A 23,443-nucleotide genomic window follows, 5' to 3' on the forward strand; every position below is an offset into this window, starting at 1 on the left:
TGCCCCGCGCTCCCAGTCCCCGAGCCCGCACGGCCCGGGCACCCCGGCCCCCTGCCCAGGAAGCGCCTTGCTCCCATCGCCCGAGCCCCCCACGCCCGGCCAGCCCCCTGCCGCGGTGACCCGAGGAGCCCTCGGCCGCCCCCCGCCGCCCCGGCCGGCCGCTGCCCCCAGCTGGCCCCCCGCAGGCCTCGCCGGCGCCTGGGAGACCCGTCCTCCCGGGGAGGGCCACCCCCGTCCGCCGGGCCCTCCGGGGGCCGCCCGGCTGTCCTCGGAGCGCCGTGGAGGCGGGGGGCCCGGGGGCGCGGCCCCTCCTGTAAGCGCGCGGCGGAGCGCGGTCTGGGGAGTCACGGTGGCCGAGTGGTTAAGGCGTTGGACTCGAAATCCAATGGGGTTTCCCCCGCACAGGTTCGAATCCTGTTCGTGACGGCCGCTTTTTTTCTCGCTCAGGAGGCGTCGAGGGGCCCCGCGCCCGTGCCCCTCGCGCACTCCCCTTCGGCCCGAGGTCTCCCCACGACCGGGCGGGATGCAGGTGAGCGAGGGAAGCCTGCCCTCGCACAGCCGCCGGTCTGCCCGGACGCAAGGCACTTGCCGCGTCCTGGGGCTTCGGGTCTGAGAGCTTTGGCGCACGTTTTCATTCTTGGGGAAACGAATGGCAAAGGATTTGAAGAAGGGTTAGGTTTTTGGAAATGTGGATGCCTGTTGTGCTAGGATACTCAAAACTAGAGTTTCCAGGAAAAGAGGGCACCTCTGGATTTCATGACCGGAAGTCTGGTTGTAATTGAGCCCCAAGAAAAGGCATGGTCTCATTTGATGTGAGGAGGCGCCTCTCGGTGTTTCCAGGGCTAGGAGGACAGCCTGTTGGAACGTCAACACTGCAGCCCGAGCTGGAGCTGGAGCGCGGCAGAGAACACCCCGAATGTGTGTTTTTACCGAATGCTCCTTATGTGCCAAGCACTGTTCTAAATTCTCCGTGTATTAACCAAGCTAGGGAATTAATTCCCTCTTTAACCTCTAACCCTCCTGTTCTCCCCCGGTTAGAGGTTAGAGGGGAATGATACTTGTTGGGGATGTTCTTTTGGTGTTTCATTTCTTGCACAGCATCATCTTCTCCAAGAAGGATCAGGGAGCTCAAGAGTAATTCACATTTACTTGAGTAGTTCAAGAGCTTTCTATGCATCTGTACCTTGCAGTTTCCCACTTTCTTACCCTGAGATCATCCTCACCACTGTCTCCTTCCCACCCCAGCACCTCCATCATCTATCACTTCCCATCCTGCACATCTTTTTATCCTTCCTCTTAAGGCTCTTGATTACTTCAGCTGGAACCCATCATTCTACCGCCACCATGGACTAGGTCGCATGCAAGACATCTCCTTTGACACACCGCTGCAAGAACTAATTTATTTTATTTTAAAGATTTTATTTATTTATTCATAGAGACACAGGCAGAGGGAGAAGCAGGCTCCATGCAGAGCCGGACGTGGGACTCGATCCTAGGACCCCAAGATCACGCCCTGGACTGCAGGCGGCGCTAAACCGCTGCGCTACCAGGGGCTGCCCTGCAAGAACTAATTTAAAAAGTATTTTAAGACTTTATTTATTGGAGAGCAAGAGTGGGGGAGATCACAGAGGGAGAGGGAAAGGGAGAAGCAGACTCCCCATGGAGCAGGGAGCTCAACACAGGGGGCTCCATCCCAAGTACCGGAAATCACGACCTCAGCTGAAGGCAGACGCTTAACTGAGCCACCCAGGCATCCGTATTCTGCTTCTTAAATAGGTCTTAAATCTGTTCACTTTTCTCAGGGTGAGTGCAGGCTAGACTGATCACTTGCTGGAGTCATTAGGAAAGTAGTGAAACCACATGAGTTAATGTATGTAAAGCTGCACTAGGGCATCCAGTTGTAGCCGGAGAACTTGAATCTTCCCATGGCTGCTTTGTTTCATGACCTGGTCCCTTTCCACGCGCCATTCTTCCCTACTCACGACTTTCCATCCACTGGCATTCTTTTAGTTCCTGGTATAGGATTTGTCTGTGTTCATGCTGTTCTCTGCCTGAAACAATCTTTCTCATCCTCACCTTCTACTCAGCCTCCAATCCACACATCAATGTCTGTTTTCCTAGGAAGTCTTTGATCACTTGTCACCCACCATATCCTAATCATCTATTGTGAACTCTTTCTTCCCCAGTGGAATATCAACTCTTGGCACATATAAGACGCTCAATTAAAAAAACAAAACAAAAACAAAACTTTGTTGAGTAAATGTGTTTTTTTTAAGAGCAGTTATATATACATTTATTTAAGCCTTCACTCAGACTGGGCTATATGCTGAGAGTCAGGACTGTGTATTTTGTTTTTGCTCGTATTCCCTTTGCTAGGCCTTTATTCGCAAATACGATCAAATGCGTACTGAACGAACAGACTCCAGGAGGCTCCGTACGGTTTCCTACCAAGTGCCATTTTGCGCATGCTCAGATTTAAATGTCTGGAGAGGCAAGACCAACATTGACCAGCAGAGGGCAACCAGCAACCGTGCTGTGAAGGGGAGGCGGCACCGGGGCTTACAAAATGGAGGACCTGGACGGGAAGCTGGCAGAGGTGGTTTGGTCCTTGGAGGTCCTGCCTTTCACTCAGACGCTTCCCTTGTAACTGCCGTAGTTAGTTTCAAATTCCTGCCATCCCCACAGCCCACCTGAACTCCCCAGTTCCTACCCCTTTCCTCTTCACCTTGTTCCCTTCCTTCCCTGATCAGGTGCCCCCACGCATTCTTTAGTTTCTGGCTCAGGATTTGACTTTGCTCATCTGCCTTAAAGCTACCTTCTCCACGTAGGCTTGTAATCCCACTCATTTCAACCTCCTAAGGAAACTTCCATTAACATCCTTGCATAAGGGCAGCCCTGGTGGTCCAGGGTTTAGCGCCGCCTTTAGCCCGGGGCGTGATCCTGGAGACCCGAGATCGAGTCCCACGTGGGGCTCCCTGCATGGAGCCTGCCTCTCCCTCTCTCTGTCTCTCATGAATAAATCTTAAAAAAAAAAAAACAAAAAACTTGCGTAACAAACTCAAATTGTATCCTACTGGATCAATCCATTAAATCAGAACCTACCCTCACTTGAGAATTCAAATGATCGTATTTTCTACTTCTTTTTCTTTTCTTTAGATTTCAAGTAATCTCTAAGCTCAATTTGGGACTCAAATTTACAACCCCAAGATCAAAAGTCCCATGCTCCACTGAGCCAGTCAGGAGCTCCTACTTCTATTTTTTGAAATAGAATGTATACTCTGCCTCCAGCTTCACACTATCTTAATAACCTGTTGCATTTTAAAACCTTTGCTGTGTTTGGAACCACTAATTTTTTTTTTTTTTTTTTTTTTTTTTTTTAATTTATGATAGGCACACAGTGAGAGAGAGAGAGAGGCAGAGACATAGGCAGAGGGAGAAGCAGGCTCCATGCACCGGGAGCCCGACATGGGATTCGATCCTGAGTCTCCAAGATCACGCCCTGGGCCAAAGGTAGGCGCCAAACCGCTGCGCCACCCAGGGATCCCGGAACCACTAATTTCTTATTGGACTTCTGAGATCTTGTACTCTCCTATTTCTCTTAGAACATTGTTTCTCCGTCTCATTTGTTGTCTTCCTCCTCCTGTGGAATTCTGCCAAAAGCTTCATTCTTTTTCCCTCCCCCCAAGACAAAAATCCCAAGCCAGACTTTGAACCCATACCTCCAGCTAGCTATATCACCTAAAATGCAAACAAAACTTCTTTTCTAAAATGACATCCTTGACTTTTCCCATTTCTGTTAATACTATTCTCACAATTCCATCTACTTTCCAACCTGAAGATTCTGGCATCTTCCTTTTTCCCCTGCCTGACATCCATCAATCATTGATTCTTCTACCACAGCATGTATTTTGCTACATTGGCCTTCCAGGTGCCCCAGTTTCACCACTCTCAGAGCTCCACAACACTGCTGTCATCTTCCCCTGCCCAGGGACTACAGCGCCCCATCTGATCACACCCTTGCTCTTCGGTTCAATACACCCTGCCTAAATCACCCATTTTTAAAAATCCTTCTTTCCAGCAAGATACCCCCAATCTATTCAGGCTGAGCATCTTTGTGTGACAGCCTAATTCTTTCTCTCTTGCAGCTCTTTCACCTTATAACTAAGGAGCTAATGCCACTCCATACTAATCTTTTCAGTGACAAATTCTTATATCTGAACCAAAATTGCCCTTATGTGATCAAAAAGCTAACGTGGGGACATCTGATACACAAGAACTTACGGTCCCAAGTTGCTGACTTGTTCCAAATGTTAAGAGGCCTGGATCTCTGTAGTTTATCCAGCAAAGCAAATCATTAGAGGACTTCAACTGAAATGATCTCAACCTACACTTATCTCAGGAATGTGGTTATTGCACAAAACATTTCTGGAACTCCTTCACAGCTAGTTTATGAGCTATATTTAAATGATTCATTACTTGTCAACTGTACTCAAAACACACACACACACACAATCCTATTATCATACTAAAAAAAATTCCTTCCGAATTATTTTTTAAAAAGCTGAGGCATTCGCCAACTGTATCATGCATCTCTTTTCCAGATTACTTCTGGAATTCCCCAAGGTCCCATTCTTAGCCTTTCTCCTGTCCTCTTTTATTAGTGTTTGTATTCATTCCTAGAATTTTTTTTTTTTTTTTCATTTATGATAGTCACACAGAGAGAGAGAGAGAGGCAGAGACACAGGCAGAGGGAGAAGCAGGCTCCATGTACCGGGAGCCCGACATGGGATTCGATCCCAGGTCTCCAGGATCGCGCCCTGGGCCAAAGGCAGGCACCAAACCGCTGCGCCACCCAGGGATTCCCCCCCCCCTTTTTTTTTTCCATTTATGATACATTCCTAGAATTTCTTGATCACTTCTGGGCAGATAACTCCCACAGCCATATTTTTAACCCTAACTTCCTGCTCTGAAGCTCCAGACTCACATTTTCATTTACTGGCTAAATACCTTTGGGTGGAAGCATTTTCACCCTGAAGTCCCCCACGAGCTCATTTCTTCACCCTGAAACTTCCTCATCCTCTCCTCCTCCCTTTTCAGGTTGAGAATGACCTAACCTTTCATTACCAGCAAAAAATCAAAGTCTTTATCTGTGATTCATCTTTGGTTATGTGCCCCTTGTTATGTGCAGTGGTTATGGGACGCCTGGGAGAACTCAGGCTCTGAAATTATTCTGGATTCAAATCCCAGTTCTGATTATTACCCATGTGAATTTTATTTCCCCACACAGAAAATGGAGATAGCAATAGTGCCTTTTTAAAAAAATTTCAAAGGTGCGTTTTAATAAAACTGTTGGTAAATTGAAATGTTTGATACTTACAATTGTGCTGGACTCACAATAAATGCTCAACTCCTTTTCCTCACTGCCAGTATCTGATCCTGTTCAGAACTCAGTTCAGTGATTCTCCAGAGAAACATCTCATCATTAGTAGTAGGTGACCCCTTTCCTCCTCATTGCCCCACTATAATTAATCCTTATTAGCAATGAATTATTTTGGATTTCTCATTCTGTGTTCCAGCATATGTCACCTAAACTGCAAATTCCCTTAAGGACTTGTTCTTCAATTATTTGAGTATCTCAAATGCCTAACACCACGCCACATGTGACACATGACAGGTGTACTATAAATGTTGGCTGAATGAATCTAGTCAGTAATAAGGCCTGTCAGTTTTCTTCCCTAAGGTCTCTCGTCCTCTTTCCCGTTCTTTCAAAGCTTTAAACCTCCTGCATGAATTACTGCAAAGCTTATTTAATAGTCACCAAATTTTCAATTTTTCACTGTCTTCCCATTGCCACCAGAATCATGAGCTGGAAGTTACTCCTCTTGTCAAAAACTTACCTGTGAAATTAAAGCCCAAATTCCTTGCCATGTATTCAAAGCCTCCCAAGAATTGGCCCCAAAATAGCAATTTCCTAGTCTTATCTTCTATTATTTCCTTCAACATACTCTTTGCTCCAGATGCCAATAGTTTCTTCTTTTTTCAACATATCCTTCACTTCCATTTGTTTTTATTCATGCTATGATCTCAACCTAAAGCAGAGGTTACAGGATGCCTGGGTGGCTCAGCGGTTGAGCGTCTGCCTTCAGCTCAGGGGTTCGGGGATCAAGTCCCGCATCGGCCTTCTTGCGGGGAGCCTACCTTTCCTTCTGCCTGTGTCTCTGCCTCTACCTGTGTGTCTCTCATAAATAAACAAGCAAACAAATAAATAAAGCAGAGTTGCAAACTATGGACCCTAGATTTTTTTGGAGGCCACAATTACTTTTTTTTTAATTGAGCCAACATTTAAAATTTGTGATATTTAGCATAAACACTAAATACTACGATGGCCAATGGTTCTTGAAAAATAAGATTCGACAACATGAGGCCCCTGTTCTTGTACGGCAGCAACCTACCTGAGCTATACTGCCAGCTGCCCCCTTCTCAGGGAAGCTAGCCAGCTTTGAAAGAAAAAAAAACAAAAACAAAAACCCAACTCTCAACAATCCAAGTGTAAATGAAGAAATCAGGCTAATGGTTGGACAACTGGGCCTATCTCCTGATGTTACACAACATTCAGAACATCTCTCCTGTGATGTCTTTTTTTTTTAAAGATTTTATTCATTTATTCATGAGAGACACAGAGAGAGGCAGAGACACAGGCAGAGGGAGAAGCAGGCTCCATGCAGGGAGCTTGATGTGGGACTCGATCCCAGGACTCCGGGGTCACGGCTTGAGCCAAAGGCAGACGCTCAACCACTGAGCTACCCAGGCGTCCCTCCTGTGATGTCTTCTATCCTCAGAACTGCTCAACTAGAATCTCTCAAACTCTAGATCTAATTCTGTTTAGTAAAAATAGGGGTAGAGGAAGTTAAGGAGCACTGTGAAGAAGCAATCAATCAAATCCAAAAGACCATTCTCAGGACAATTGGCTCAATCTCTTCAACAAAAGACTGTCACAAAAACAGTTGTTCCCGGAATTTAGATTAAGAGTTTATATGGGGCGCCTGGCTGGCTCAGTTGGTGAAGGATCAGACTACGGGATTTCAGCTCAGGCTGTGTTCTCAGGGTCCTAGATGGAGCCCCACATCAGGCTCCATGCTTAGCATGGGAGTCTCCTTGGCACTCTCCCCCCACCCCCGAATTTATATTAGTAAATAAATTCTTTTTAAAAAGAGTATAAAAGATAGTTAACATAACCTGGTATAATGCATGCTTCCTGGATTGGATCCAAGACTGGACAAAAATTAGCTTTTCTTGAGACAACTGGAGAAATGTGAATATAGGCTAATTTTAAGCATTTAATGTTAACCATGTAGAAAAATGTTCTGGTTCTTCAAACTAAAAAATCAAAACCAATCTTCATACTTCCCCACCCTTTCTCCTGACCTAAAATGGGTTGTCAAACTTTCTACAGAGCCAAATAGCAAATATTTTAGGCCTTGTGGGTCATAGTTCTGTGGAACTACTGAGCTCTGCTGTTGTAATCTAAAAGCAGCCACAGACAATGCATAAGCAAATGGGCATGGCTGTGTTCCAATAAAACATTTTTACAAAAGCAGGCATCAGGATGCAAGCCCTAGTTTGCCAACCTCTGATCTAGAATAAATACTTCTCCTAAACAAGTCTTTCCTGGTACCCATCAGAGGGGCGCCTGGGTGACTCAGTCGGTTAAGTGTCTGCCTTCAGCTCAGGTCATGATCCTGGCCAGGGTCCTTGGATCACGCCCTGCAGCAGACTCCTTGCTCAACAGCAAGTCTACTTCTCCTTCTCCCTCTGCCTGCTGCTACCCCTGCTTGTTCTGTCAAATAAATAAAAATCTTAAAAAAAAAAAAAAAAAAAAAAATTCCGTGCCTTCATCTTCCCTCTGCTCACGTTGCTTGTAGATCTACTTACCACATTTATTACATTTTAGGTGCCACTGTGCTATAAGACACCCATGTCCACTTGAGTTCCTTGCAGAATTTTCAATGAATATTGTTTCCCAAAACCAAATCTACCCCAAAAGAATGATTTGGCGCCATTAAAGAATCAGCAGCAGGTTCTGAAAGTAATTTTGAAAGAGCTTCAGGGAAAAAAAGAACACTCCTGGTATCTCTAGATAATAGATACTATACATGTTGCCTCTTAGTGATGTATTTTATAATCAGACCTTGTGTACATGCAAGTATAATGGACTCAGTAGGTGCAGGGATGTCCTTGTGCTCTTTTGCTTTTTAGCCCCAGTAGAGTATCCAGAGTGCTAAAGGATTTACATTAAATACATCATAAATGCTCAACAAATTTGAAATACACTACGAGGGGAAAAGATTTCTTTTTTCTCATGACTGGGAGGAGGTGATAGCAAATGCTTATGTAAGGCTTTGTTGAGATTTGACAACCACAGCAGTACAGTCACCTCAGGCTCCCTTCCTCATGTTTGGTGATGGAATCTTGGATTCCAAAGCAAAAGGTGCTTGTGGGACAAGGGAGAAGGGTGCAGGCATATCCTCTGTCGAAACTGTCCTAAAACTCCAGGAGCACTTAGGGATGACATGGAATTTGGGGCAAAGGCAAACTGTGGAAAGAATGCAGTTGAGATCACTGGAGAAAATGTGTTGGCTGCTACAGAACAGGAGATAGGAGGGAAGGTAGGAGGAGGTCATAAAGGGCAAAAAAGTGGGGGGTATGCTCCCAGACAGACATCCTCTTAGAACAGCAGTTAGTTCTAAGACAAGGGCAGGTTATAAAGCAAGAAATAAGGGGAATCAAGGTGAAAGAAAAGCCAAAGCAGAGGAGAAAGCTTCACAAGAAAGGGAGTGATGTTGGATTAAGAATTGAGAGTTGAGTAAAAGGTTTATTATTAGTGCAGTCAACACTGTGGAACAGCACGTATAACACCACCAGCAACCCACAGAGACGCTAGTGCGACGGGGAGGGAAGCCTTAAATGAGCTTCCTGGCTCTGTCTGAGGGTGACAACAGGAGGGCCTTGGTAAGGCAGGCGGGGGCAGAGGGGAGTGGAAGAGATGTAGTAACCAGACTAAGTATAGCAGCGTTTTCAAGTTCCTGAGCACAATGTCCTGGAGCTGAACTCAGGACTGTTCCCTACTCCCTTCAAGCTGTACTCCTCCACCCCATTCCCAGTGGAGCCATGACCCATCTCCCCAGACCTACAGCAAGCTGACCTGGAATAAAACTCCAAAAGAGAGAAGAAGCCGTTATATGGCCATATCTCGTCAACCCCACTCCGACCTGCCTATTAAAACAATCAATCACCTCCTCTCCATCCCTCCCCTGTTTTCTCTCACTCTATCAGCCACCCTAGAGACTGAGGAATGCCCGGGTAGCCTCAAATGGCGCTGAAGTCCCTAGAGGGCATGGGTGAGACCAGAGCACTGCCTGTACTCAGAGACACATCTCTCCCATTGTGGCTCGTGAAGCTTAGAATCCAACTATGTATCTCCAAGGAAACTGAGGGTTGGGGGATGGAAGAGTCTTCAAAATTAATACTCTATCAATACAAAGTTTGACAAGGAGACTCATGGAAGAGGTGGGAGCAAAGTTCTCCAGAGGGCACAGGCATTGATGGACTGTCACAGCCATCACTGAAGAGAGGAAGCGCCTCTCAGACAGGCTTATGGAGGGTTGGGGCAGACAAAGGTTCAGCCGAGGACTCCCTTGGCCCTTCCTATATTAAAGCCAAAGGTTGTGCTGAAAAGGAAAAATATAAAACAGATCCCATCCCTGTCCCACCCTATCCAGAATCCCCACAATAGGAACATCAAAAAGAAAGTTTTCAGCTTTGTTAATTTTTTTTTCTTTTTCCTTTCTTAAAAAAAAAGTAAATAAATTAGATTGCCAACAATGTGGCCGGGCTGGAAAAGTGGGGTAGCTATAACCAGGCCATTCTAAAAAAAAAAAAAAAAAAAAAAGGTGGGAAGGAAGGAAAGGAAGGAAATACAAACAACAATGGCCAAAGGAAATTATCAAAATAACTAGTTACAATCACAGGGCTGGAGAGGGTCTATGAACTATTACAGCCCATGCCAGAGGCAGTGCCTACCTGATTTCAGCAAAAGCCAGAGAGCTGCTTCTTGCTGAGCACATCCACCCCAACAGACTAATCCCCTACCCCCAACCCTGTCATTCCCTAGTTATGAAAAAATGTAGGAAAGAAGAGTCACCTAGAAATTTTCAGCATCCCAACCTGCACACCTGCAGAACCAGCAGGAGCCTACACCTGTAAGGTGGGCCGGACAGGATATTGCTTGGCACAGAGGTCCAGTCTTCCCCTAAGGGGGCCAGTTACTGGCCTCATTGCTAATTTCTAGGGTTTTTGATTCCATCCCTACCATTTCTTCAGGATGTCTGCTCCCCAGAGCTGCCCTCTCATGCTGTTTAGTGTCAACCAGCCTGCCTGCTCCGATTCCCTGGTTTTGGAGGAGGGGGAACGATTAGATATTCCTCACTCCACCCTGATCCTCTAGAGAAAATGAATTCTTTGTGCTTTCTAAAAATATCTAGAACCAGGGACCCTAGGCAGGAAAACAGATATAGAGGTGGGGACTTTCCCAAACTGACTGAAAATTTACAGACATCTTAGGGGAAGAAATCAGGCAAAAGGAAGGAATCTGGGTTTCCCACCTGAAAGGTTGAGCAAAGTGCCCTGGGCCCTTCAGTGCCAGAAGAGTAGGGAAACGTGTGGCCCATGTGTAAGCCACGGTACTATGAATAGTAGGGAGGACTCAGGGACCAGCTGCTGGAGTGATGGGTTTTCTGATTGCCATCTCTTCCTGCTAGCCCGTCGAGATCTCCTATATCTCTTCCACGCCGTGCGCAAATATCATGACAAGCCCTGGTTCCTGCACCATGTCATCACCCATGTGCTGGTTCTCACAGGCCATCACGACAACAGCCTGCTTGCCAGGGATACGCTTGGCCACGTAGTTCTCATAGTAGCGCCGGTTCATCTGTCTGGTCTCTAGGGTGGCCAGACCCTGGGGCCAGCTACGCTCGTGGGCATTTTCAATCAGCTCGTTGACAATAGAGGCAGGACAGCCACTCTCCACCAGGGAGCGCTTGATTACAGCCTGGAGTACAGCATCTGGGGTTGAGATCATCCCTCCCCAGCGGGTCACTCTGGCTGGCTGCAGGGAGTTCACCCACCTGTGTGGAGGGGATTAGAGGTGGTCATTCCAGCTCATTCCCCTTCTCTGCATTGGCTTTTTCTCCTGCTCTGCGCTCAGCTCAACCCTGACCTTCCATTTTCCTTTTTCCATCACTGGTTCAGAAACTCCACATCTTTCTAGCTGGTCCCCTAGGAGTCCCAACATGTCACTCAGCAGATTAAACTCTACAAGTGAAGAGTTCCTGTCATCTTTCTTAGAAACCCCAATACATAGAACATACGTGCCTGGCATGTACTAAGTGCTCAGTAAATGTTTATCGGATGAAGCAATTATTCCTGTATACTGTGTCCCACACAGCACCATTTGCATTATATAATATACTGATTCACACTAAGAATTTAGTCTGTGAATCGTACACAACCCCAGCACTGAAACAGATTTTAGACTTTGCTTGTTTATGCTGCATTTTAGATCACTCTCCTGGATTTGCACTCACTCACTCCTCTGGGTTGTAAGCTACCTGACAATAAGGACAGTATTTCCTTCTTCTTGGCCCTCCCAGCACTCCACAGCCTTTTTTTTCCCCACAGCCTTTAACATGGCTTTGTACGTGTGCATACTCACTTAAGTCCAGATGAATTGAATCCTTGGGTAAGCTTTCCCTTCAATCCACCCAAAAGAATTTAAGATCCTATAGTGGTGCTGAAAGTTCTCTTCCTGTCCTTCATCCCAATTATCTGAAACGCCGTGGCCCCAGCCCAGCCCTCTTACTACCCTCCTTCTGCCACTCCCCGGCTCTTCCTCCTTTCAGGGCTCAGTGCCAGGACGTGGAGCAAGTGACTCCATGTCCTGAGTGACACTCACTCTAGGATCTCATTGTATTCAATGGTCTCCTCCAGGTTCTGAAGGTTGGGGTTGACACTGCGGATTGCACGCATGTATGCCTTTAACAGCTGGATATCTCGCTTCTGTGGGTGGGAAGGAGAATCAGAGAGGACGGTTAGGGTAGACAACAAATGGAAGACGAAAGTGTGTCTTAGAATGAGGACAGCTGAGAGATGCGAGGAACAACCAGACCTGTAAGCTTTACAAAGACAGGGATGGGACTGTCTCATTCCTAGTGTAACCCGAGTGCTTGGCGGGGACCTTCTTAGAGGGGGCATTTAATAAATGTTAGGTGAATGAGTAACATTGACGGGATGGAGAAGGAGAAGAGCTCCCATCCGATTCCCAACCAAGCCACAGGCGGAGCATCTGTTCACACAGACACACGAGCACAGGCACAGACCCACCTGCTCACACGGGTGCTTCTTACCCCGTCATCTGCACACACACGTGGCATGTACACACACACACACACACACACACACACACACACACACACACACACACACACACACAGTTGTCCACAGTTACCTGCACATGAGAGGCAGGTTCTCTCAATGATCTCTGGGCCCTACCTGCTCCGCCAGCTGGTGCTTGTGCTCAGCTGAGGTCTTCTCCAGCTCAGCGATGCGTGTCTGCTGCTGCTGTACCACGGAGCGCAGGTGCTTAATGCAGTTGTGGTTTGGCAGCTCATCTTTGGGCATCTCCAGGCTGCCACCCGGAGTGGGGAGGAAAGCAGAACAGGGGCATTCAATGGGTCACGTGGGCGAAGGCAGGAGATGCCGACAGGCTTTTCTCCTAGCCCAGGTGTCTAACATTCAGGCCTCCCTCTTATTTATTCCCTTCACTTCCTTCTCCCCAGCAGCCCCGCCCGTGCCCCCGCCCCCCATGCTCCTTTGCTCTCTACCTTCTCTGGGCCTCTTGCACTTTCTAAGAGTGTTTTATCTGCCACACAGCTCTCCTTTCTTCCTACAGATTCTGCCTATGTACCCATTCCTTCTGAGCAGCCCTAGATTCACAGCCCTAGCTAGACAGCAGCATTTAATCAAATATTTCACAGTCCAAAGAAAGAAAATAACAAGGCGCAAGGAACTATGAGAAGCCTCGAAATTAGAGCAGTCATAGTGACAAAGAAAAAGGAGTACTGGGCTGACGGGGAAGAACAGAGGGAGTCATCCCTTAGTTCTAGCACGCAGATTGGGACCTGCTTCCTCCTCTCTTTCATTCAAACAAGAGCAAAAAGATCCTAGTTGAAAAAGCATCACCGAAGTCAGATCTTAGGGCGGGGAGCCAGGGAGGCCAAGGACGCTCATTGCATACATTCACGCTCGGAGAGCTCCCGAGCTGGTGAGCAGGGGCTCTGGAGATGGGGGACTGGGGACAGGGAGTGTGGGTGCGGGAAGGGTGGTCATCAACCAGAAGGCCCTCATCTGTGCAGGGCAGAGGAAGGGAAGTAATCTCACCCGCAGCCCTGCTCACAGGTCACAGGCCGTTTGGGGTTGTGCTCACAGTCGCTGAGGTGAGACATGAGGTTGTCAAGCCGGACAACAGCACTACAGCCAAACACAGCGTTGTCGCAGGCAATCTGCAGCTTTGACAACATGTTCCGCATGATCCGAGGTACTGGGCGCAAGTGGGCGACCGTCACAACGCTCCGGTCCACTGGACACGTCTGCTGCTGCGAGAACCACTGGGTGATGCAGGCATTGCAGAAAGCATGCTCACAATGAGGTGCCTAGAAGGAAGAGCAGGGCAAAAGGGGCACAAGAGAATTAGCAGGAGCTAAGAGCCTGAATATGATAACTTCACAAAGCCACTCAAGCCTCTGAGCAGCTTCCAGGACCAGAGGTCTCTGGGGTCACAGCAAAGTAAAGATGCACTATGGGCAAGACACTGTGCAGAGAGAGGCTTCAGAAAGGTTTCCTGTGCTCTAGATTCCAAATGGATTGTGACATAAGACAAGTAAAAACTAACATAATAAGGGGCACAAATAATATTCTAGGACAATAGGAGAGATGACATAAGGTGGTTGATTATTAATTGCCAATTGGATTGCATACACAATAACTGGCAAAGAAGTCCAAAGGAGGATGAGATCTTTCTAGGATAGGTCAATCAGGGCAGGTATTTAGGGAGAGGACAGAATTTGATACGGGCCTTAAAGGAGGAGTACAGAGGACACAGGGAATATATTTACTGGCAAAAATGCAAGTAAGAAAGCAAAGCCAAACAAAACAAAAGCCTGGAACTCCTGGTGAGAGGTTGAGTCCTCTCTGTATGGGCCCAAGTTCCTATTTTATGAGGGTTGACATGAGGCATTGCCCTGAATCCCACTGGCAAGGCCTATCCTCCCAAACAGGGCCATTTTCTTAGAGAATCACATTCTTTTCAGTTTCATAAAGATCATATTTCAGCTTACTTCCTTGATAACTCAGATAACCTCTGAAGTTAATCCCTCAAACTGAGAGGATTCCCTAGCATCTATGGAGACACTATCTGGCTTCTGGCATAGGACAAACACAGTAGGCACTCAGTAGTTGTTGATGAATGAATGGCGTGCTAATTATGTCCCAAACACTCTTCTAGGTGCTTAAAATACAAAAGACAGGTTCTGCTTCTGAGATGCTCATAGACACCAAAGACTGAAACAGAAAGGCTTCCTAAGGGAAGAAGTCATCCTCAGCGTGCCTGGGGGGCTCAGTCAGTTAAGTGTCTGCCTTTGGCTCAGGTCATGATCTGGGGGTCCTGGAATCGAGCTCTGTCTGGCTCCCTGCTTAGTGGGGAGTCTCCTTCTCCCTCTCCCCCCACCTTCCCACCCCCGCTGGTATGCGCACATGTGCTTTCGGGCGCGCGCTCTCTCTCTCTCTCAAATAAGTAGTCTTAAAAAAAAAAAGTCATTCTCAATGTCACTAATCCAATTGTCAGTAGGTTTTTTATTTTTCACTCAAAGACAAATTGGAGTCTTTTCAAAATCTTTATAGACCCTATCTCTAAATAAAGAAAGAAACCACAAACTTGTCTACTTTCCCCATCTGTCCTGCCACTAACCCAGATCAAGATGTCATCTCTCATCTATATTACTAAATATGTCTTCTAACTGGCTTCCCTACTTTTACTCCGCCCCTTTATAATTCATTTACCTTCATCAGCCAAAGTGATCACTTCAAAATGCAAACTAGATCATATCACTCCTCTGCTTAAAACTTTACAATGGCTTCCCACTATACTTAAAATAAATCCAAACTCCTACTCAGGACCTATAAACTTCTGCTGGATGTGGCCCTGTGCCTCTGACCTCTCCTCACCTCACACCTCGCTGCCAGCACTGTGTTCAAGCTAGTCGGGCCTCCTTTCTGTTCTTTGTTTACACCCAACTCACTCCTGCCTCAGGATCTTCGCTTTTGCCGCTCCTCTTTGCCTGAAATGCTCTTTCTCTAAATCTCAGCATGAATGTCCCCTTATTCAGATCTCATCCCAACTGTTACCTCTTCTCATGACCAGCCTATCCAATCCTGCCACCCCTGCAAAAATATACAGAATGTGCTATGTTCCGTGCAAGCTGGACAAACTAATACAAAGAGTTAACTATGGGGGAGAGGGGATTACATGGATTGGGACAAGGATGGAGTAAGAGTTCTCACTGTATGTCTTTTTATACTGGTTGATTTCTGAACCCTATGAATTTATCACCTATTCAAAAATTAAATAAATATGCTGTAGGGGGGCCTGGCTGGCTCAGTCAGAGTGTGCAACTCTTGATTCTCAGGGTTGTGAGTGTGAGCCCCACACTGGGTGTAGGTATTACTTAAAATAAAAAAAAAAATGATGTAGAGAAATCAGCATTCCTAGCAGGTGCCTTCTACCCTTGGATATGTGTCTGGTAACCTGGCATCCTGAGATCTGCTTGACCTGCTCCTCAGAAGGCAGAGGTGGGGGGGCGGCTCCTGACTTAGAATGTCACAAGCCAACACTGACATCTCCACACATGACTCACCTCAAATGACAGTGCCATGGAAGGGAAGGAACTGACACACCCCATAACCTCTTGACACCACCAGAATAGCTTGGTTCTACACCCAGCACATCTGCTTCTTATGGCAGTAGGCTACAAAGGCCTAGACAGGGGACAGGTCCAGGACTAGCTGCCACTAGAATGCAGTCTGATTTTCAATCAGTTGAAGCATCTGTGTTCCTTTGGGTGGCTGAAAACTAGAGTAAGAACAAACTTACGGGGATCCCTGGGTGGCGCAGCGGTTTAGCGCCTGCCTTTGGCCCAGGGCACGATCCTGGAAACCCAGGATCGAATCCCACGTCGGGCTCCCGGTGCATGGAGCCTGCTTCTCCCTCTGCCTGTGTCTCTGCCTCTCTCTCTCTCTGTGTGTGACTATCATAAATAAATAAAAATTAAAAAAAAAAAAAAGAACAAACTTACGGAATCAGGAGGAGCCCCTGGGAGTTGTATAAGCAGTGAGTGGGGGAAGGGCCATGAGACCTCACTGACTACTGTCCTAGTTTAGAAAATGTGATTAGGTCTAGCTAGCCAGGAGTGGCAGAGGATTAATAGGTATTTACAGAGGGCAGGCAGTAAGAACCATGCAGGATGATGTCCATAAATACTACTGTTAAGAATTTATCTCACTCATTATACTTGCCTGTTAATCATGAGTTTCTCCTCATACTTGCCCCCAGGAAGATACAACTGACTCTCGTCTGGCAGGGCTTGCAGAGAAATGACCAATTGAAGGTGGCAGCTTTCATATCAAAATGCAGAGTACAAGGCTGCATCAAAAACTGTTTTTTCTAATAAATCCCAGGAAGAAAATATATACACTTCCCACTTCCTGTTTGTTAGTTAGTAGGCAGGCTGAAAAGGACTGCAGGCAGACTGGCTAACTGAAACATTACATCATCAAAATTCAGAACTTATCAGGAAAGTCCAGAAGTTCAATCATAGCTAGGTAGATGGAAGCTAGTCAAAGCCCCTGCAGAGGAAAGGAAGTTCCTGAGCTACTGCCAGAAGACAGAGAAAAGGTGACTGTTTTACAGCAGAAAAAAATCTCAGGGCAACCCTAGAAGAAAATCTGAGGCACTAGACTTCTGTGGTATCCACCTCTAGACAGACTCTGGAAAGCCCTATTCCTTTTGTAGCCACCATTGATCCTCTGCACCAAACCTATATTCTATGTATGTGTGTTGTCGTGGGGTGGGGGTGGGGGGCGGGTGGCAAATCACAGTGACTTCCCTGTTTGTCCTATTACCTATGAATATTTTCTCCTAGATCCACGGTCATCTATTGCCCCCACCAAAACTGCCATCAGACCGACTCACCTGGACTGGCTCCTCCAAGACTCCACTGCAAATAGGACAGATAAGGTCTTCGTCAACATCCCCCTGGAAACGGGTTACATCATACCCCATGTCTCATCACTGAAACCCAGGTCCTGGAAGGAGCAAGAAGAAAAAGAAGCCAGCTTAGAAGAAACCTACAAGTATGTGCCAACTTGAACTTACTGCCAAGATCCATTCATTTGCTCAACAATTACTTACTGAGAGCATACTATGTGCCAGTCATTTGGGAAGAAAAATCTGATTCAAGAAAATTCTAGAGACACCTGAGTGGCTCAGTGGTTTAGTGTCTGCCTTTGGCTCAGGGCGTGATCCCGGAGTTCCAGGATCTAGTTCCACATCAGGCTCCCTGCATGGAGCCTGCTTCTCCCTCTGCCTGGGTCTCTGCCTCTCTCTCTCTGTGTGTCTCTCATGAATGAATAAAAATCTTAAAAAAGAAAAGAAAATTCTAATGGGGGAAAATATTACATAAGCATACATTTAAAATATGAAATAGGGATCCCTAGGTGGCTCAGCGGTTTGGCATGTGCCATTGGCCCAGGGCATGAATCTGGAGTCCCGGGATCGAGTCCCACGTCGGGCTCCCTGCATGGAGCCTGCTTCTCCCTCTGCCTGTGTCTCTGCCTTTCTCTCTGTCTCTCTCATGAATAAATAAATATTTTTTAAAAATAAAATAAAATATGAAATGGTAAGTATTTCGGTGGCTCAGTTAGTTAAGCATCTGCCTTCGGCTCAGATCATGATTCCCAGGGGCCTGGGATTAAGCCCTGTATGGGGCTCCCTGCTCAGCTGGGGAGTCTGCTTCTCCCTCTCCCTCTGCCCACCGCTCCCCTTGCATGTGCTCTGTCAAATGAATAAATAAAATCTTTAAAAACACATGAAATGACAAATGCCTACACTTGGCATTATGAGTGCAAAAGATGTGGGACACCTAACCCAGGCTGAAAAGAGAGGGTGATTTGAGAAGTTTTACAGATTAGGGGTCATCAACAGGACAAGCAAGAGTAGCTAGGTGTTGGGGATGGATGTAGGGTGAGGTATTAGCATTAGGGCTTTAGGCAAATGAACCAGCACATTCAAAATCCAGAAGTAAGAGGATAAACAATGAATTCAGGGAACTCTTGAGTGGTTCAGAAAAAGGCTGATTTGAAGGATTCAAAGGAAGGAATGTCTGGATACAAGGCTAGAGAAGCAAACAAGGGGCAGGCATGAGAAGTCTTATGTAAGGAGTTTATCCTGAAGGCTATGAGAAACCACTGAAAGACTTCAAAGAAATGATGTATAAAAGTACTCTTCACTCTGTCAACAGGGGTGACATTAGAGACAGGAAGAATGTGTAGGCAGGAGAGATGGTGACAGTCTGAACTTAAGTGGTAGTGATGGGGAGATAGAAGGGAGGTTCAGCGGCACCTGGGTGGCTCAGTTGCTGAGAGTCTACCTTTGGCTTAGGTTGTGATCCCAGAGTCCTGGGATCGAGTCCCGCATCAGGCTCCCTGCAGGGAGCCTCCTTCTCCTTCTGCCTGTGTCTCGCCTCTCTCTCTGCATCTCTCATGAATGAATAAATAAAATCTTTAAAAAGGGGGGACACCTGGTTGGCTCAGCGGTTGAGCATCTGCCTTTGGCCCAGGGCATGATCCCAGGATGCTGGATCGAGTCTCACATCGGGCTCCTTGTGGGGAGCCTGCTTCTCCTTCTGCCTATGTCTCTGCCTCTCTCTCTGTGTGTATCTCATGAATAAATAAATAAAATATTTTAAAAAAGGGAAAGGATGTTCAAGAGAGCAAAGACTCAGAGAGCAGTGAGGCTGCCATGCCTCTTCTTTGGGCTTCCTAGGGGTCAAACCCGAAGAAGTCGCTGAACAGTGACTGTAATTCTCCTACAGATTTCCTACTGGTGGGCCAACTGGATGGATGAAGGATGGGCACCAGTACAAAGGCAGCCACACCACAGACTAACCATCAGCTGTGATGTCCTAGAAAAGATGAGCTAAGTCAGATAGTTCTCAGGAATTTAGAATCAGGCTGTCCGACTTGAAAGGGTGGAAAGAATGAGATGCAGAAAAGACCTTGATAGGTCAGTGCAAGCTAAAGTATAGCACTGGACCGAGTCAAAACTGACTGGATTCATCTCCCGTTCTATTATTCACTAGCTATATGACCTTGGGCAGGCTACATAAACATCCCAACTCCATTTTTTTTAATAGATAAAATGGTATGCATAAGAATAGAAGTGACTTTCACAGAATTATCCACAAAGAGATAATATATATAAAACATTTAGGGGCACCTGGGTGGCTCAGTCAGTTGAGTGTACAACTCTTGATTTTTGGCTCGGGTCATGGTGCTAGGGTCATGAGATAGAGCCCTGCACTGGGCTCCATGCTCAGCAGGAAGTCTGCTTCTCTCCTTTTCTCACTCCCTTTGCCTCTCATCCTGCTAGCACTTGTGCTCTCTAAAATAAATAAATAAATCTTAAAACAAACAAAACACACATTTAGCAAAGTGCCTACTGGCCCATAGTAGGGCCTCAATACATGACAGTAGTCACTATTTATACATATGTCTAATTTCTACTACTTGAGGGATGCCTGGGTAGCTCAGCAGTTGACTGTCGGCCTTGGGCCCAGGGCGTGATCTCTGAGTCCTGGGATCGAGTCCTGCATCAGGCTTCCTGTATGGAGCCTGTTTCTCCTTCTGCCTGTGTCTCTGCCTGTGTGTGTGTGTTTGTGTCTGTCATGAATAAATAAATAAAATCTTAAAAAAAAAATGTCTACTACTTAATTAAAAATTCCTTTTTTTTAAAAGATTTTTTTTTAAGATTTATTTTATTTATTTATGATAGACATAGAGAGAGAGAGAGAGGCAGAGTCACAGGAGGAGGGAGAAGCAGACTCCATGCCGGGAGCCCAACGTGGGACTCGATCCCGGGACTCCAGGATCACGCCCTGGGCCAAAGGCAGGCGCCAAACTGCTGAGCCATCCAGGTATCCGCTTTTTAAAGATTGTATTTATTTATTCATGAGAGACAAAGAGAGAGGCAGAGACACAGGCAGAGGGAGAAGCAGGCTCCATGCAGGCAGCCCGCCGTGGGACTCGATCCTGGGTCTCCAGGATCACACCCTGGGCTGAAGGTGGCGCTAAACTGCTGAGCCACCCGGGGTGCCCTTAAAAATTCCTTAAGAGCAGGGGTGGCTGGCAGGCTCAGTCCATAGAGCATGTGACTCCTGATCTTATAGGGCCTTGAGTTTGAGCCCCACATTGGGTGTAGAGATTACTTAAAATGAACAAATTAATTAAAACTAAAAAATTAGGGCGGCCTGGGTGGCTCAGCAGTTTGGCGCCGCCTTCAGCCCAGGGCCTGATCCCCGAGACCTGGGATCGAGTTCCGCGTCGGGCTCCCTGCATGGAGCCTGCTTCTCCCTCTGCCTGTGTCTCCACCTCTCTCTGTGTATCTCTATGAATAAATAAATAAAAATCTTTAAAAAAAAAACAAAACTAAAAAATTAGGCACCTGGGTGGCTCAGTCAGTAGAGCATCTGCCTTCAAACCAAGCCCCGCTGAGTGGGGAGCCTGCTTCTCTCTCTCCTTCTGCCCCTCCCGTGGCTCATGCTCTCTCTCTCTCTCTTATTCTCTCTCAAATAAATAAATAAAATCTTAAAAAAATTTTTTTAACTTAAAAACAATAAATAAATATAAAAATTCCTTAAGAGCAGAAGAAACTTAGGTTCTTCATCCAATATAGCACCAAGCACAGTTCCTTACAAATCAATAAAACATTTGATGTTCAAATGCTGATTTCATTAGGAGCTTCCAGCACTGAGGGCACAGAGGACATCTCCTATTTCACCTATCTAACATCCCATTGTGCAAATGGCACCAGTTTTCTTTTAGGAATCCTAACCTGGGTCCTTATGGACATGTGACCCTCTGCAGAGCAGAGACAGTGATGCCTGGGACTTCTTTGGAGCTCTCATGGGTAGCTCTTTCCCCTGGGGTTGCATTGCTGGTCGGATGTACAAACCAGAGTGGCTGGAGATCATTTCTGCCATTAATGAGGAGAGCTTGCTTATAAGATGAAGCCAATAATGAAGAAAGCAGAGCGGAGAGACCATTCAGATGAGATCATCTGAAGTCCTGGATTCAGCCAGGTCTGAAGCCACAATCACCTTCTGAACATCAGCTACAGGACCCAACAAATTCTCTATTATTTGTAGGCTGGTTTGAGCTGAGTTTTTGTTTCTTTCAACTGATAAAAATCCCGGGGCACCTGGCTGGGTCCGTTGGTAGAGACTGTGACTCTTGATCTTGGGGTTGTGAATTCGAGCCCCATGTTGGGGGTGGAGGTTACTTAAAAACAAACAACCAAGGATTACTTAAAACAACAAACCAAACCAAAAAACCCCGCAAGCCTAATAAATACAAAAAATCTTTCTTTACCCATTTTATATAGGAACAGTGATACCCCGTGATACTGCTTCGCTTATACTAACCTCTATCATCACCATTTCTCTAATATACTGTTCTGCCATTTCTAGGGCTTAGAACTTGTAAACGATCCGTCTGAAATTGTCAGTGTAAACCATTTTGGCCAGACTATCTCCTATAAAATGGGGTGGGAGGGGGGAACCATGTATGTGTCTCCCCTCAGATCTGTTCCAAGACCAGAGGATGTAATTCCCTTGAATTTATAAACAGTGATGGATTAGGGTGAGTACATGAACTATGATATTGAAGATATAACCCAGGAAAATGTAAAACCTGTAACTAAGGCCCCTATGATTCTCCTTATTGCATCTCACCGAACAATGAGGATGGTAGTAAGAGAACAAGGGCAGTCCATACTGTCTTTGCTCTGTGCACCTCAATGATTGAGAGCTACAGTGGACTTCATGGCACTATTCATCCAACGGCCACACTCTAGGGCTTATACTCCTTTGTCTCTCACCCACATGGCTCCAGCAGGAGTTGCCTCACTAGTACTTAGGCCTCACCCTAAGCTATAACTGATTGGGCAAAGGATAAACCTATCCAAGTGGGGCCAACAGATCCTATCCCTGAGAATTTATTTGAGCTGAACACCAAGAAAGTTAAGTTGGTCTTTCTCTGGCTGTCATGTGGACTGAGGAAGACAAAAATCTACAGATGGAAAGAAAAGCCTGGAACACACACAGCTAGAAAGGCTTAGATAAGAACTGCAAAGAGTCCTGAGGCTTTGAGTGCCTGATTTGTTCCGAAGGCCTTCCTGTCTTTAGTTTCTGTGAAACACCTTAGTATCCTTTGTTTGCTTATGCTACTTGGAGTTGGGTTTTTCTACCTTACAACCAAAAGAATCCTGGCTTTGGGGCAGCTCTGGTGGCTCATGGGCAGCTCTAGTGGCTCAGCGGTTTAGCGCCGCCTTCAGCCCAGGGCATGATCCTGGAGACCCGGGATCAGGTCCCACATCAGGCTCCCTGCATGGAGCCTGCTTCTCCCTCTGCCTGTGTCTCTGTCTTTCTCTCTGTGTCTCTCATGAATAAATAAATAGAATCTTAAAAAAAAAAAAAAAAGAATCCTGGCTTTGACAACAAAGAAATAGCATATTAATATCAGAAGTCGGACAAGGGGGCAGCCCCGGTGGCGCAGCGGTTTAGCGCCGCCTGCAGCCCGGGGTGTGATCCTTGAGACCCAGGATCGAGTCCCACACTGGGCTTCCTGCATGGAGCCTGCTTCTCCCTCTGCCTGTGTCTCTACCTCTCTCTCGTTTTCTGATGAATATATAAATAAATCTTAAAAAAAAAAAAAAAAAGTCGGACAAGGAAGGATAAATTAAGAGTAATGCTTTCTGGGATCCCTGGGTGGCGCAGCGGTTTAGCGCCTGCCTTTGGCCCAGGGCGTGATCCTGGAGACCCGGGATCGAATCCCACGTCGGGCTCCCGGTGCATGGAGCCTGCTTCTCCCTCTGCCTATGTCTCTGCCTCTCTCTCTCTCTCTCTCTGTGGGACTATCATAAAAAAAAAAAAAAAAAAAAAGACAACAATGCCAATAAAAGGAAATTAAAAAAAAAAAAAAAGAATTAAAAAAAAAAAAA

General features: G+C 46.4%; 1 protein-coding gene and 1 non-coding gene across 5 annotated transcripts in view; one reads left to right on the forward strand and one right to left on the reverse strand.

The window, feature by feature from the left end:
• Positions 1-343: 343 nt before the first annotated feature.
• TRNAS-CGA lies at positions 344-426 on the forward strand. The gene has a single exon. It is a non-coding gene; the product is annotated as a tRNA-Ser (tRNA).
• Positions 427-8,138: 7,712 nt separating this feature from the next.
• Positions 8,139-23,443, reverse strand: part of RNF41 (ring finger protein 41) — a 32,974-nt gene continuing 17,669 nt past the window's right edge. For 2 of the 4 annotated variants that reach the window (XM_038549656.1, XM_038549657.1), the window contains exons 3-7: positions 17,360-17,472; positions 13,495-13,766; positions 12,607-12,742; positions 12,011-12,114; positions 8,139-11,183 (exon numbers count right to left, since the gene is read on the reverse strand). In XM_038549656.1, the coding sequence (XP_038405584.1) occupies positions 10,832-11,183; positions 12,011-12,114; positions 12,607-12,742; positions 13,495-13,766; positions 17,360-17,449 (954 nt within the window). In that variant the 5' untranslated portion in view covers positions 17,450-17,472 and the 3' untranslated portion in view covers positions 8,139-10,831. Of the gene's footprint in view, positions 11,184-12,010; positions 12,115-12,606; positions 12,743-13,494; positions 13,767-17,359; positions 17,507-21,277; positions 21,665-23,443 lie in introns of those variants that run through there. The other 2 variants (XM_038549659.1, XM_038549658.1) reach the window with 2 other exon arrangements.

Source organism: Canis lupus, chromosome 10 (assembly GCF_011100685.1).
Source record: "Canis lupus familiaris isolate Mischka breed German Shepherd chromosome 10, alternate assembly UU_Cfam_GSD_1.0, whole genome shotgun sequence".
Taxonomy (NCBI): Eukaryota; Metazoa; Chordata; class Mammalia; order Carnivora; family Canidae; genus Canis; species Canis lupus.